This window comes from Nicotiana tabacum, chromosome 22, assembly GCF_000715075.1.
Source record: "Nicotiana tabacum cultivar K326 chromosome 22, ASM71507v2, whole genome shotgun sequence".
Lineage (NCBI taxonomy): Eukaryota > Viridiplantae > Streptophyta > Magnoliopsida > Solanales > Solanaceae > Nicotiana > Nicotiana tabacum.
In genome coordinates, this window is record NC_134101.1 from 165378427 (window position 1) to 165392351 (window position 13925).

Sequence of the window (13925 nt, forward strand, 5' to 3'; positions counted from 1 at the left end):
AGAACCCGAGAACCCAGACACAACATAGAATGACTCTTTAAGAAATTTCAGACTTTAAACTCAACAATGGGATTTGAACAAATCCAGACAGATAAAACACAGTATTTCTGATTTTTCAAGACTTAGGAGAAGGCAAACTAACAATCTCAATCTCAGAAATTCAACCTTAACACTAGCTTCTATTGTAGAAATCTGTTTTTTCCTGCTTCTGATTTTTCTTTCTTTATTTCTGTTTTCTTTCTTTTTCTTGAATCAGATTTCTATTTCTGCTTCTGTGTTTTTTTTCTCTCTTAATTTCTGTCCAGATTTTCTCTCTGTCTCTCTCTGTCTCTCTCTGTGTATATGTATTTCTGTGTGTATTAAAATCTCAGTCCCTCTCTCTTAAAATCTGCCCCTTCTTTATAAACAGATCCCTGTATTTATACAGGTCTGCCCCTTTTCCTTTCAGTGCTGCCTGGACCCCCTTCTTCTTTTAAAAATCAGAAAATCCCATTAAAATCTGCTTTTACTACTTTAAATTCCATTAAGTGATCTTATCCTGATTTTCAGCATCCCCATTACCCTTTGTTTCCCATTATCCTATTAGATTATAGCCATTAACAATCCACCAACAGCACACTAACATTATCATATGACTTTCACTGTTTCATTCCCAAAACACCCCTGAAATCCTACTGTTATTACTGCCCTTAATACAAAAATCAGAATATAGTACAAAACAAATTTAAAAGTCTGTTCAAACTTAATTATCAACCTGATTTAAAACAGCTATAACCAATTCTCTTAAGTTCTGGACTGAATCTTAACTGAGAATGCAATTTTCTAACACAATTGTATCTAATCAACATTTGTGAAATTGAATTTAAACCTAACATCACAACAACATCACACAGAATTCAACAGAACAATTTAAACTGAATTTGAAATATGTATGAATGCAGGGGCATTGTCAGTATATTGACACTGCCTGAAACCAACTGCTCAGAAATTAATACACAAATGTTTGATAAACTTTCTGACTTATTAAACAAGAACTAACTAATTAGCACAACAACATGATAATAGTCAATCAAAATAGGTGAGCAGGTTATTACAATGCATTATCATAAACGGGAATTCATAATGTAACTAATCGACGAACTTAATCGAGTCGATTACACACATTGTAAACAAACATAACCAATAGAAACAATTCACTTATTTGATCAAATATACGGGTATGAGACAGAATCACAGAATTTAAATAAACAAAAATGTGAAAAATAAATTACACAAGCTACTGAAACAGGCAACAATATACACATAGGATACAAACTGAAATAAGAAAAATACCTCTGAATCTTTAAATTTACATGGACTCAAGCTTGACTTTGAATTCGGACCTTTTTGAGGCTGAACAGACTTTATTCGAAGTATTCTCAATTGAGAATACCTCGATTAAAGTCTCTTAGACCTCAATCCCTTATTTAATTCGGGCAAATTCCATGTTTTGAAATTTTTAGGGTTTCTAATTCTTGGATCTTAAATTCGAACAATTCTGGTCAGATTCGAAGGGAACCAAAGATGACACAAGGGTGAGGGAAGCCTAGGGGTCATTTGGTGTTAGTTTGGAACGAATCTGAGTGAGTTCATGTTTGGTTCGAACCTTCAAAAGAAGATTCGAAGAACTCTGAGGTGATTCGAGCCAAACAAACACCATATCCATAGCTAGGGTAGTTAGGGGAAGCTACGGTGTTAATTTGGAAGTCATCGGAGAAGGTTTGGTTTTCAGACCAACCTTCAATCGAAGATTCGAGACTATGTGGTCTGATTCGAGGGAAACTAACCCCGGATCCGTAAAGAGGGGGTTGTGGGGAGTCGAGGGTGTTAAGGTGGGGTTGTTTGGACTATCGGAACCGCTGTGAGGCGATTTCCGGTAGGCGGTGTACGGTGATAAATGGCGGAGTTCATCAGACCTCTTGAAAGAGATGATGAACAGGACACAGGGGTGGGGTATTTGGTTTGGGGGGCTGGGGTGTGGATTGGAGTTATATACGAGTAGGGTGGATTGATCTCATCCGTTGGATCAATTAAGATGCACGGTTAAGATCAGTTCATTAAACCAAACGTTGTCGTTTGGTTAAAGGTTGGGGTCAGGCTGGATCGGGGCAGTGGATCGGGTAAGGGGTTACGGGTAAGGGTATGGGATCTCAGCCGTTGGATGGATTTCACTGAACGGATCTAATTAAATATGACCATACGTCGCTGTTTGGTTTAGTGAAAGAGCTGAACTGGACCGTTAGATCAACTTGATCAACGGTCCAGATAAACATACCAATACGGCGTCGTTGACTGTCTGGGAATCAGCTAAATGGGTACCATCAAAACGACGTAGCTTCTGCCCTATACTACGTCGTTTGATGTCTTTTGGGTTGACAGATCTGGGCTGGGTAAATGCTTTGCTTTGGGCCTGAATGTTTTGTTAATTAAAACGGCCCAATCCGTTTTTCTTTACACCTTAATTCCTAATTTTAATTTATAAAAAATCTAAATTACCCTTTAAAAATATTAATTACCTTTTATTAATACATAGACAAAACATTAATCACACAATGACAAAATTAAATGACCAAAATAAGATAAATGCCTATTTTTGTGATTTTCTTTAAATTAACTCTTAAATGCATAATTAAATCCTAATTATGCATGCAACATGTGTTTTTATTTTATTTTTCATTTTAACAAACAAAGTAGACATTTACGGACATAACACAAATATTTAATAAACGCCACACAAATTCTAAAAATTGCACACTAAGTAAAAATTATTTTATTAATATTTTTTATTTATTTTGGAGTAATTTTCGTGAGGCAAAAATCACGTGCTCACAGCTGCCCCTCTTTGTGTGGAAACTCGAAGAGTTTTCGTGCAAAGATAAAGTGAGCGGATACGAGCGATTTTTGCCCGTTCAAATACTCCGTGGGAAGCATTTTTTGAAAGATTTGACCGAACCTCTGCTTCAAAGGTTTCCTACATATCCTTGGCTATAAAGGAATCAGGTCAATGTAGTTCGGGAAGTTTGGGTAGCTGGGACTACCATGAGACTGTGATGTTACTGCTGTTTTGTGCTGCTTTTACTGCTTGCTGACCTCCTTATTACACCTTGCTTCAAAGGTAAAACAAAAGCTAAACTAGACTATGGTATATGAATTACAGATCTTATCTAGATCATGCCCTTGCGTTTCTTGTTGTCTTGATGTCTTGGTGACTTTTGGGCATCTTTTGCTTCTGACTTGTTCCGCATTTCCTTTCATTGTGCCTCGTATTTCCTTTATTTGTTTGGGACTCTTGTTGTTTCTTGCTGGGGATTTGGTTGGACTCCTCTGCTTTATTGACTTTACGTGTGCTCCTTTCTCACATGGGCGGGCTTTTGACTTCATCCGTAATGTCAAACTACATTGCCATTCTGTTCTTCAGGTGGGCGCCTGACTGCTGATCCTTCAATTGTATTCCCTTATTCTCCAGGTGGACGCCTGATTTCTTCTTTATCTCTTCATCCTCATTCTCCAGGTGGACCCCTGATTTCTTCTTTAATTCTTCATCCTCATTCTCCAGGTGGACGCCTGATTTCTTCTTTATCTCTTCATCCTCATTCTCCAGGTGGACGCCTGATTTCTTCTTTATCTCTCATCCTCATTCTCCAGGTGGACGCCTGATTTCTTCTTTAATTCTTCATCCTCATTCTCCAGGTGGACGCCTGATTTCTTCTTTATCTCTTCATCCTCATTCTCCAGGTGGACGCCTGATTTCTTCTTTATCTCTCATCCTCATTCTCCAGGTGGACGCCTGATTTCTTCTTTATCTCTCATCCTCATTCTCCAGGTGGACGCCTGATTTCTTCTTTAATTCTTCATCCTCATTCTCCAGGTGGACGTCTGACTTCTTCTTAAATTCTTCATCCTCATTCTCCAGGTGGACGCCTGACTTCTTCTTAAATTCTTCATCCTCATTCTCCAGGTCGACGCCTGATTTCTTCTTTAATTCTTCATCCTCATTCTCCAGGCAGACGCCTAACTTCTTCTTAAATTCTTCATCCTCATTCTCCAGGTGAACGCCTGATTTCTTCTTCAATTCTTCATCCTCATTCTCCAGGTGGACGCCTGATTTCTTCTTCAATTCTTCATCCTCATTCTCCAGGTGGACGCCTGATTTCTTCTTTAATTCTTCATCCTCATTCTCCAGGTGGATGCCTGATTTCTTCTTTATCTCTTCATCCTCATTCTCCAGGTGGACGCCTGATTTCTTCTTTATCTCTCATCCTCATTCTCCAGGTGGACGCCTGATTTCTTCTTTAATTCTTCATCCTCATTCTCCAGGTGGACGCCTGATTTCTTCTTTATCTCTTCATCCTCATTCTCCAGGTGGACGCCTGATTTCTTCTTTATCTCTCATCCTCATTCTCCAGGTGGACGCCTGATTTCTTCTTTAATTCTTCATCCTCATTCTCCAGGTGGACGCCTGATTTCTTCTTTATCTCTTCATCCTCATTCTCCAGGTGGACGCCTGATTTCTTCTTTAATTCTTTCTCCGGGTGTTTCCTGACACAAAATGTTGTTTTTGCCCCTGTTTCAAATCACAGAAAACTTCGTTAGTTTAAAGTAGGGTGGTTAACTGGGGCATTCTTGTCGACGGTGGGGTTTCTCTTCGTCTTGTTTTATTGCCTTGGAATGGTTGAGAAGACTGTTTTGTCCTTGTAATTGATCTTTGACTATAGGATCCCCAACTGTTGTTTTCACTTCAAACCTTTTCAACTGTAATCATATGACTCTCCTGACATTGCTGAACCACTTTTGATTCCACTTTTCTTACACCCATAACTTATTTTTTTTTATTTTTATATTACCTCCTGCCCATCATGGCCGTATTTTTGTCCTATGCAATCTTGAATCTTGGTAGTATACCTTGACATTCCTTCTTATTTGTTTGGAACAAAACTCATCTCAAAAACTTTAGAAGAGTAAGATTATCAGTGACGAAAACATGACGATTTCGAAAATCTAGAATGAAAAGAAAAATCCAAATTTGGATGACTGTTGGAAAAGGAATAAAAAACTTATCTGATTGGGATCACTGGCACCAATGATCAGGGTATGCATTTTAGATTAATCAACCCAGTCTTTTTAACCAATCTCTTTTCCAATTGTTTCATTTCGTTTTCCCAAAATTTCCGCAACCCAATTTTACTTTTGCTAATTTACAAACCTCGTTCGACTTGCAGCATCTAAAAGAGTTTTCACCGACAAACCTTCCTCATTTGTTCATTTCTTAATTCCTTTTCGCCTTATGGTGCCTTCAAAGGTTTTCACCAATAAGACTCTCTCATTTTTCTTTCTCTCAGCTTCCGTCGCCTCATGGTGCCCGTGAGGGTTTTCACCTATAAGACTCTCTCATTTTCATTACTTCTTCTTGTTTGGACCAAAGTGTTATGAATCATCTTCATTTGTTTGACTCGGCGTTATTTCTAAAATTGGTCGAAAGGTCTTTTGGTATGTGGTTGGAACGAAAAGGTATCAAAAGTTAAACAGTTTTGATATGGGTTTAAAATTACAACTCTTGGAATCTTTTTCTTATTTCCAATACAATTCCTGCCCCAGTTTCTTGATTGGGGTCTCTTGATGTTTCTTTTTGTGCACATTATGCATATCGTATACCCTATGACCGAGCCGTGAGGCGCCTACGTATCCTTCTTTGAGGAATCAGGTCAAACGTAGTTCATTACAATAATAGTGATTTTTTTTTATATTGTTCATATTTGATTTTCATTGATTCCAAGAGAGGGTAAGAAAGAAACAAATGTGGCTCAAAGGGGAAGCAAAGGGTATAGTGTTTGGATAGCAGAATAAATTGTTTTTGTCATTCCAATCTTCGAAATAATGCCGAATACAAACATTTAATAATTATACCAAAAATCATGCATAATATCTCTTTACCGCATCAGAATTGATAGCCATGTCTATGCATTTTCCTTCGATATCTGTTAAACATAGTGCACCATTCGATAATACTCTGGTCACAATGAATGGTCCTTGCCAATTCGGGGCAAATTTGCCTTTTGCCTCAACCTGATGTGGAAGAATACGTTTCAGCACATGTTGACCCACTTCAAACTTCCAGGGACGCACCTTTTTGTTGTATGCTCTTGTTATTCTTATTTGATACAATTGGCCATGACACACTGCGGCCAATCGTTTTTCATCAATCAAATTTAACTGTTCCAGACGGGTTTTGACCCATTCATCATCATCAATCTTTGCTTCGGCGATGATCCGAAGGGAAGGAATTTCAACTTCTGCAGGAATTACTGCCTCAGTGCCATATACCAACAAATAAGGAGTTGCTCCTACTGAAGTGCGAACAGTAGTGTGATATCCCAATAACACAAATGGTAGTTTTTCGTGCCATTGTCTTGAACCTTCTACCATTTTCCGAAGTATCTTCTTTATGTTTTTGTTGGCTGCCTTGACTGCTCCATTCGCCTTGTGCCGATATGGGGTAGAGTTGCGATGTGTAATCTTAAACTGTTGACATACTTCCTTCATTAAGTTACTGTTAAGATTAGCACCGTTATCTGTGATGATCACCTTTGGGATTCCGAATCGACATATGATATTTGAGTGGACAAAATCGACCACAGCTTTCTTGGTCACTGATTTGAATGTTTTGGCCTCAACCCATTTGGTAAAATAATCAATGGCTACCAGAATGAACCTGTGCCCATTGGATGCTGCCGGCTCAATTGGTCCAATCACATCCATGCCCCAGGCGACGAAAGGCCACGATGCCGACATTGTGTGCAAATCGGATGGTGGAGAATGAATCAAATCCTCGTGTATCTGGCATTGATGACACTTGCGCACAAAACTGATACAATCTCGCTCCATGGTAAGCCAATAGTAACCGGCTCTGAGGATTTTCTTTGCCAACACATATCCGCTCATGTGGGGTCCGCAAACTCCCGAATGTACTTCAGACATAACAGCTGTAGCTTGTCTGGCATCTATGCATCTTAATAATCCAAGGTCTGGTGTTCTTTTATACAAAACTCCTCCGCTTAAGAAGAATCCATTTGCCAATCGCCTAATGGTCCTCTTTTGATCTCCTGTGGCTTGTGCTGGATATATCCCCATTCTGATATATTCCTTGATGTCGTGGAACCATGGTTCACCGTCAAATTCCTCCTCAACACTATTGTAGTAAGCATGCTGATCGTGGACTTGAATATGTAGTGGATCCACATAAGCTTTGTCCGGATGGTGCAACATTGATGCCAGGGTAGCCAATGCATCGGCAACCTCATTATGGATCCTTGGAATATGCCGAAACTCCACTGATCGAAACCGCTGACAAAGATCATATAGACATTGTCGGTATGGTATGAGCTTCAAGTCGCGGGTTTCCCATTCTCCTTGAATTTGATGTACCAGAAGATCTGAATCTCCCATGACTAAGATTTCCTGGATACCCATGTCTGCGGCTAGCCTTAACCCCAAAATACAAGCTTCATATTCAGCCATATTATTGGTGCAATAAAATTGTAGTTGAGCCGTAACAGGATAGTGATGCCCTGTTTCAGAAATGATTACAGCTCCTATCCCGACTCCTTTCTTGTTAGCGGCCCCATCAAAGAAAAGTTTCCAGCCAGATTTTTCAATTTGCTCCATCTTATCGATATGCATTATTTCTTCATCGGGAAAATAGGTTTTCAATGGCTCGTACTCCTCGTCGACCGGGTTTTCAGCTAAATGATCAGCCAGTACTTGGGCTTTCATTGCAGTCTGAGTCACATAGATGATGTCAAATTCTGTGAGCAATATCTGCCACTTTGCAAGTCTCCCTGTTGGCATAGGCTTTTGAAAAATATATTTCAATGGATCCAGACGCGAAATAAGGTAAGTAGTGTAGGACGACAAATAGTGTTTCAACTTCTGAGCTACCCATGTTAGGGCGCAACATGTCTTCTCCAGATGAGTATACTTAACCTCATAAGCTGTGAATTTCTTGCTAAGGTAGTAGATGACCTGTTCTTTTCTGCCGGTGAGGTCATGTTGCCCTAATACACAACCAAATGAATTTTCCAAGACCGTCAAGTAAAGAATTAGAGGTCTTCCTAGCTCTGGCGGGACCAGCACGGGTGGGTTCGACAAGTATCCTTTTATCTTATCAAACGCTTCTTGACACTCATCGGTCCATTTGACCGCAGCATCCTTTTTCAACAATTTGAAAATAGGCTCACAGGTTGTCGTAAGCTGAGCAATAAACCTGCTGATGTAATTCAACCTTCCCAACAAACTCATTACTTCAGTTTTGTTCCTTGGAGGTGGCAATTCTTGGATGGCTTTGATTTTTGACGGGTCTAGCTCGATGCCTCGCCGACTGACTATAAATCCCAGCAACTTTCCAGATGGAACTCCAAATGCGCATTTGGCAGGGTTAAGCTTGAGGTTGTACCTGCGAAGTCTTAAGAAGAATTTCCTCAGATCCCCAACGTGGTCGGCCTGATGTTTTGATTTTATGATCACATCGTCCACGTATACCTCAATCTCCTTGTGTATCATATCATGAAATACCGTGGTCATTGCTCTCATGTAAGTTGCCCCGGCGTTCTTCAAACCGAATGGCATTACCTGGTAGCAATAAGTTCCCCATGGTGTGATGAATGCTGTCTTTTCTGCATCTTCTTCGTCCATTAGAATTTGATGATACCCGGCATAACAATCCACGAAAGATCCTATCTCATGCTTGGCACAATTATCGATCAAAATATGGATATTGGGTAATGGGAAATTATCCTTCGGACTTGCTTTGTTGAGATTGCGGTAGTCGACGCATACTCTAATTTTGCCGTCTTTCTTTGGTACAGGAACGATATTAGCTAACCAAACAGGATATCGAGTGACTCGAATGACCTTTGCTTCCAACTGTTTGGTGATTTCTTCCTTAATTCTCACACTCATATCAGGCTTGAATTTTCTCAGCCTCTGCTTGACAGGAGGCACCATTGGATCGGTGGGCAATTTGTGGACCACTAAATCAGTGCTCAAGCCCGGCATGTCGTCATATGACCATGCAAAAACATCTTTGAATTCTATGAGTGCTTTAATTAACTCTTCTCGGATCCTTGGTTCGAGATGGACACTTATTTTAGTTTCCCGGATATTATTCGTGTCCCCTATGTTGATGTCTTCGGTATCACTCAGGTTAGGTTTGGTTTTTTCCTCAAAGTGAATTAACTCTTTACTAATCTCTTCAAAAGCCTCATCTTCATCATATTCTGATTCATAATCACAATATATTTCTTGAATTATTATTTCGGAACCAGATTGATTTTTAAGACTGGGCTGAGGATTCCTCATGCATGCCATATCACTAGAGCCAGCGTAAAAAGAACTGTACAGAAAAAGAAGAAAAGGAAAAGAAAACTATCAGGAATGATAATGAAAAAGGAAACTGTATTTTATTGGATGATGAAAGGAATGAGTAAAAGAAGCAATAAATGAAGCTTATACCAACCCAGATTGAATAATGACGAATAAGCAATACATCTGATCCACCATGTGAAAGATTTTCTAATGAATTGTTTATTTCAAATATCTATTCTAAATGAATAATATCCTATTATTAGCAATAATCATAAATAAGAAACAATTAGAGCACAAATATCCCACAGTGAAAAGATGCAGATATAATTTGAGCAATTATTTGGTGTAGAGATATTTTTAATGGATATAAATTAGAATATAGCATATTAATAAACATGGAAAAGGGTAAAAATTTCTAGAGCTATGTTAAAAAGCTTAACTTACATTTGGATGTTCTGGGTTTAGTAATTCACGAATATATGCAACACATTTATGAAGATCTGTGGTATCTTGATCATGAGATTCATCAATTATCTTGGTCCCATGCAAAGTCACCAAGCTATACATCTTCAAAATATAGTTCGAACCATGCTTTGTAATGAACTGCACAAACATATTGCACAAGAACAAGACGGCAAAGAACGATCTTGAGCCACATTGCTAATTATATCCAAAAGTGTAATAACTATCTAGTAACTGAAATGATATACATATATAGTCAGAATCCTCACTAACATGCTTGAAAATGAAAAAATGCACAAGTTTAATTACATACTACATTAGAAAGAATTTAAACACGACCAGATATTATTCTCTTGATCTTTACACAAAATTTAGTAAGTAGAAGTGTGGTAATTGCTCGTACACAGGGCAAAAACTTGAACTCGACAATATATTTGGAAACCACAAGGTTTTAACAAAGTGGGAATCTCTTCCAGAATCAAGAATATATTTGCACAACTCAACTATACTGTAAACAAATTTTTCACTCTCGGATAAGGTGAAAGATAGGGAAGCTCTTAACACACCATACACTTAGTAAACTGTCACATGAAGCTCCACTCCATTACATATCAAAGAAGATCCACCACAAAGGTTCTGTAAGGCCAAGGGTTCAAACACCAGATTCTTTCGGTAAGGTCAAACATCAAATTCTTTGAAGGTTGACGTCCCTGGAGGTCGGCATTTAACATAAAGTGATGATTCAATTCAAAGTAGGATAAATCATACTAATAAGGGAGACTTGTAAGTATATATCAATCAGGACTGCCTCAATCCAAATTAATTGAGATCATCTACATCAATCCAATGTATCTATTCTGCCGCACCATTCAGGTTCCATTTCATTTCAACACTAAATATTCTATCTTTTAAGGCAAATTAGTTATTCTCCAAAACTAGATGTTTTCTTACACTTATCCCTTCACAAATATAAAAATGTGGATGCTTTTAAAATTTATTGGAAAACAGATTTGCTAAGAAACTACAGAACCATCACAAGCAAGCTCTAGCTTACCAGACCTCTAAAAAAGTCGAGAACATCAGTTCTGATTGAATCCATATCTCCTTTTATAGCATATGGCTTGTACCTGCAAAAAAATCATGGTTCACTCAAATTCAATCTAAGACGACAAAATAAAAAATTTCGAATATTAAGAAATCGTGTTTTAGCCCAAAAAAGAAAAAGAGAAATCCCGATGCTTTTACATATTGTCTGCATGTGTTTTAACTCACTTACAACTCAAACTTGAATCTCAGTATTTGTCTATGCTTGGATTACTAATATGGCATGAAAATTTTCAAATAGTAACTTATTAACTCATTCTTTCCTCCAGCAAAAATCCAAGTTTTAGTTTCCTTTTGCACATTCTGATCCAAGAAAAAACATACCAAGGCCCACGTGAGGGGAGTGCAGCAAACCTAAACAAGTTCACAGAGTTCAAAGCTACTAATATATACTATTTTTTTAAAGTAGATTTTTCTTTTCTCGAAATGGTGGAAAAAAGTAAATACTTTGCCCTATATAAATCCCGATTTTATTCAGAGGCGGAGCTAGAGTGCCGGGAGAGGGTTCGGCCGAACCCAATAGCTTTGGTTCGAACCTTGTATTTGTCTTAAAAAATCCATTGAATATGTATAAATTATTAATTTATATATATTCAACTTAAAACGATAAGAATCTCGAACTCATAAGCTTGAAATCGTGGCTCCGCCTGTGATTTTATTCCTTATTATTTTGCCAATTTGCAAACAAGTTTAGAGATTGAAGAATGAACCAACAACAAGCTGCTACGTATAATCAGTAACAAGAGCAATTGGTAAGTGAATTCAGAATCACCTCTTACGAATATCAGAAGGGTCGTCATGAGGAAAAAAGCGGGGTAATTCATCAAACACCCTATTCGCTCCACCGTCAGCGCAAACATGAACCTGTGCTGCTCTAAACAACAAACATATGTCACCATTAGAGAAGTTCAAAAAAGGTTGAAAAAAGGAAGGCGCAGGGACCATTACCGTGCTCCCAGAGCAAAGGAGTGAATCGAGGGAGGTGTTGGTTAAGGATAACAAGCGCATACGTTAGAGCAGGTCCGTTGTCGGTAGGAAGATTTGGGAGGAGGAAAGTAGATGAATGAGACATCGTCCCCATCTTTGCTAACTTGCGCCCCTCAAAATCGCCCCGCTGTTTCAGTTTTTTCAATTAAGAAAGAGAAAACATACGAACCCCATTATATACCAATCAATCAATTGATTAATTAACTACGTCTTAATACTAAAGTTATTTAGTAGAGACAAGGTGCTCTAAATCTCAAGCTTATACAAACCTCAAAGGATTGGGGTTAAAGACGAGATTGATAGAAGAAAAGAGAATATTAGAAGCGGTCAACAATTGAGACGGAAGAAATTTCAGGTCAAACACTATAATTATTTCACACAAAAGTAATTTTAATATAGAATGTAGAACTTCGTGGAAATATTTCGATTGGCCAACCCCTTTATTACATGCAGATTTTATGGTTGTGTTTAACCAATTTTTAAGTCACATTAGGAAGGAGATGTACGCATTTGCTTAATATTATCTTAGAAAATAATTTTTAGTGATTTAATTTTAGAGACTTTGATTAAGTTTTTCAGTTTTACTTAATTAAAATATTTCATCTTTTATTTGAGATTTGATATGATTAGCACAAAAAAAGAGTTGAAGAGATAACGAAAAAAACGCATACAATGAAAGAGGAAGAGGCCAAATTTAATGGTTGATTTTCTTGTTGAAATGAAGAGGTACTTTTCCAAATGAAAGTTATTGATAAGAATATTTTTTATTTTGAAGAATAAATTTTTTACTTCTGCTTCTAGTTTTTTTTCAACGACAGAATAACTGCGCAGTTCAAAAATACTTTTTTGTTGGCCAAATAACCTCAAATTTTCACAAAAAATATTTTCTTGTTTGTTTTTCATTTGGTGTCTAGTATTCGTATTGACTGACATCCAATAAAATGCAAATATGCACTGAAATGTTCCACATTCCGAGTAAAGCGCAACCTAGCAAAGATAAACTCCATGCTTAGGCCGAACCCGAGATTCTAGTTAAGGATAAAAGATACTTATCACTCCACCACAATCCTTATTCAATCATAAACAAGTACTTTTAGCTTGCCAAAAACTTGGTCAAACAACTCTATTATGACCTATGTGAAAGGAAATAGACACAAACTCTGGTAATTTCTTCTTATCCCAAAAATTTAACCGTCGTGGCATTACTCCGCAATAGAAATATGAAGAATTAACCTCAAATAGTAGTCCACCTAATTTCTTAAACTAAAAATAATCCGGCGGATGTATAATATATGTAAAATTCATATATAATATGTGTATAATCTTTGTACACCGACTAGAAAAAGTAAACAGTAAATTTGGCCTGCTATTTGTGTAATCCCAAGTGGTATTCTACTTCATCATACAAATTAACCTAAAAGCCCTGGGGAGTTGGGAAAAATCAAGTGGCTAAATACAACAATTACAATTATACTAGTAATCACAAGTTGTAACCTAAAGGTCCTTTTGCGCACTGCTAAATCACTTGTTCCTTTCTCTTCCGCAATTTACCTTTCCAGGTTGGCATAAAGGCCAAATTTCAGACTCGACTTTAGTCCTCTTCTTCGACCGCACTGAACCATCTTAGTTTGTGACTTGTGAAGTTTTGTACTTTTCTTTTACTTTCCCCATTGTTTACTTAGTTTCCAATACGATTTCTAATTTCTGTTTAGCTCCGCCATGATCGTTGAGATCTTTATTCATCTATAAGTAGTGAATATGGCATCAAGAAAACTATACACTTTAGAAAACGGAGAATACTTTCCCTTGAAATATCAACATTTTCCGTACTTTATGCAAACATTGGTGCTGAAGACATTACTAAGTAATTAAATTGCACCCTCTAATAACCAAAGCATTTAAATGAAGTAGTCACAAAATTCTAACAAGATATCAAGCTTAACTGCCCGCTCTCTAATTGCTTAAACTGATGA

General features: G+C 37.6%; 1 protein-coding gene across 1 annotated transcript in view; it reads right to left on the minus strand.

Moving 5' to 3' along the window:
- Nucleotides 1–10960, minus strand: part of LOC107788774 (thiamine pyrophosphokinase 1-like) — a 53255-nt gene extending 42295 nt beyond the window's left edge. Inside the window, exons 1-2 of the mRNA XM_075243231.1 lie at nucleotides 10916–10960; nucleotides 9844–10002 (exon numbers count right to left, since the gene is read on the minus strand). Of these exons, the coding sequence (XP_075099332.1) occupies nucleotides 9844–10002; nucleotides 10916–10960 (204 nt within the window). The remainder of the gene's footprint in view (nucleotides 1–9843; nucleotides 10003–10915) is intronic.
- Between the last annotated feature and the right edge of the window lie 2965 nt (nucleotides 10961–13925).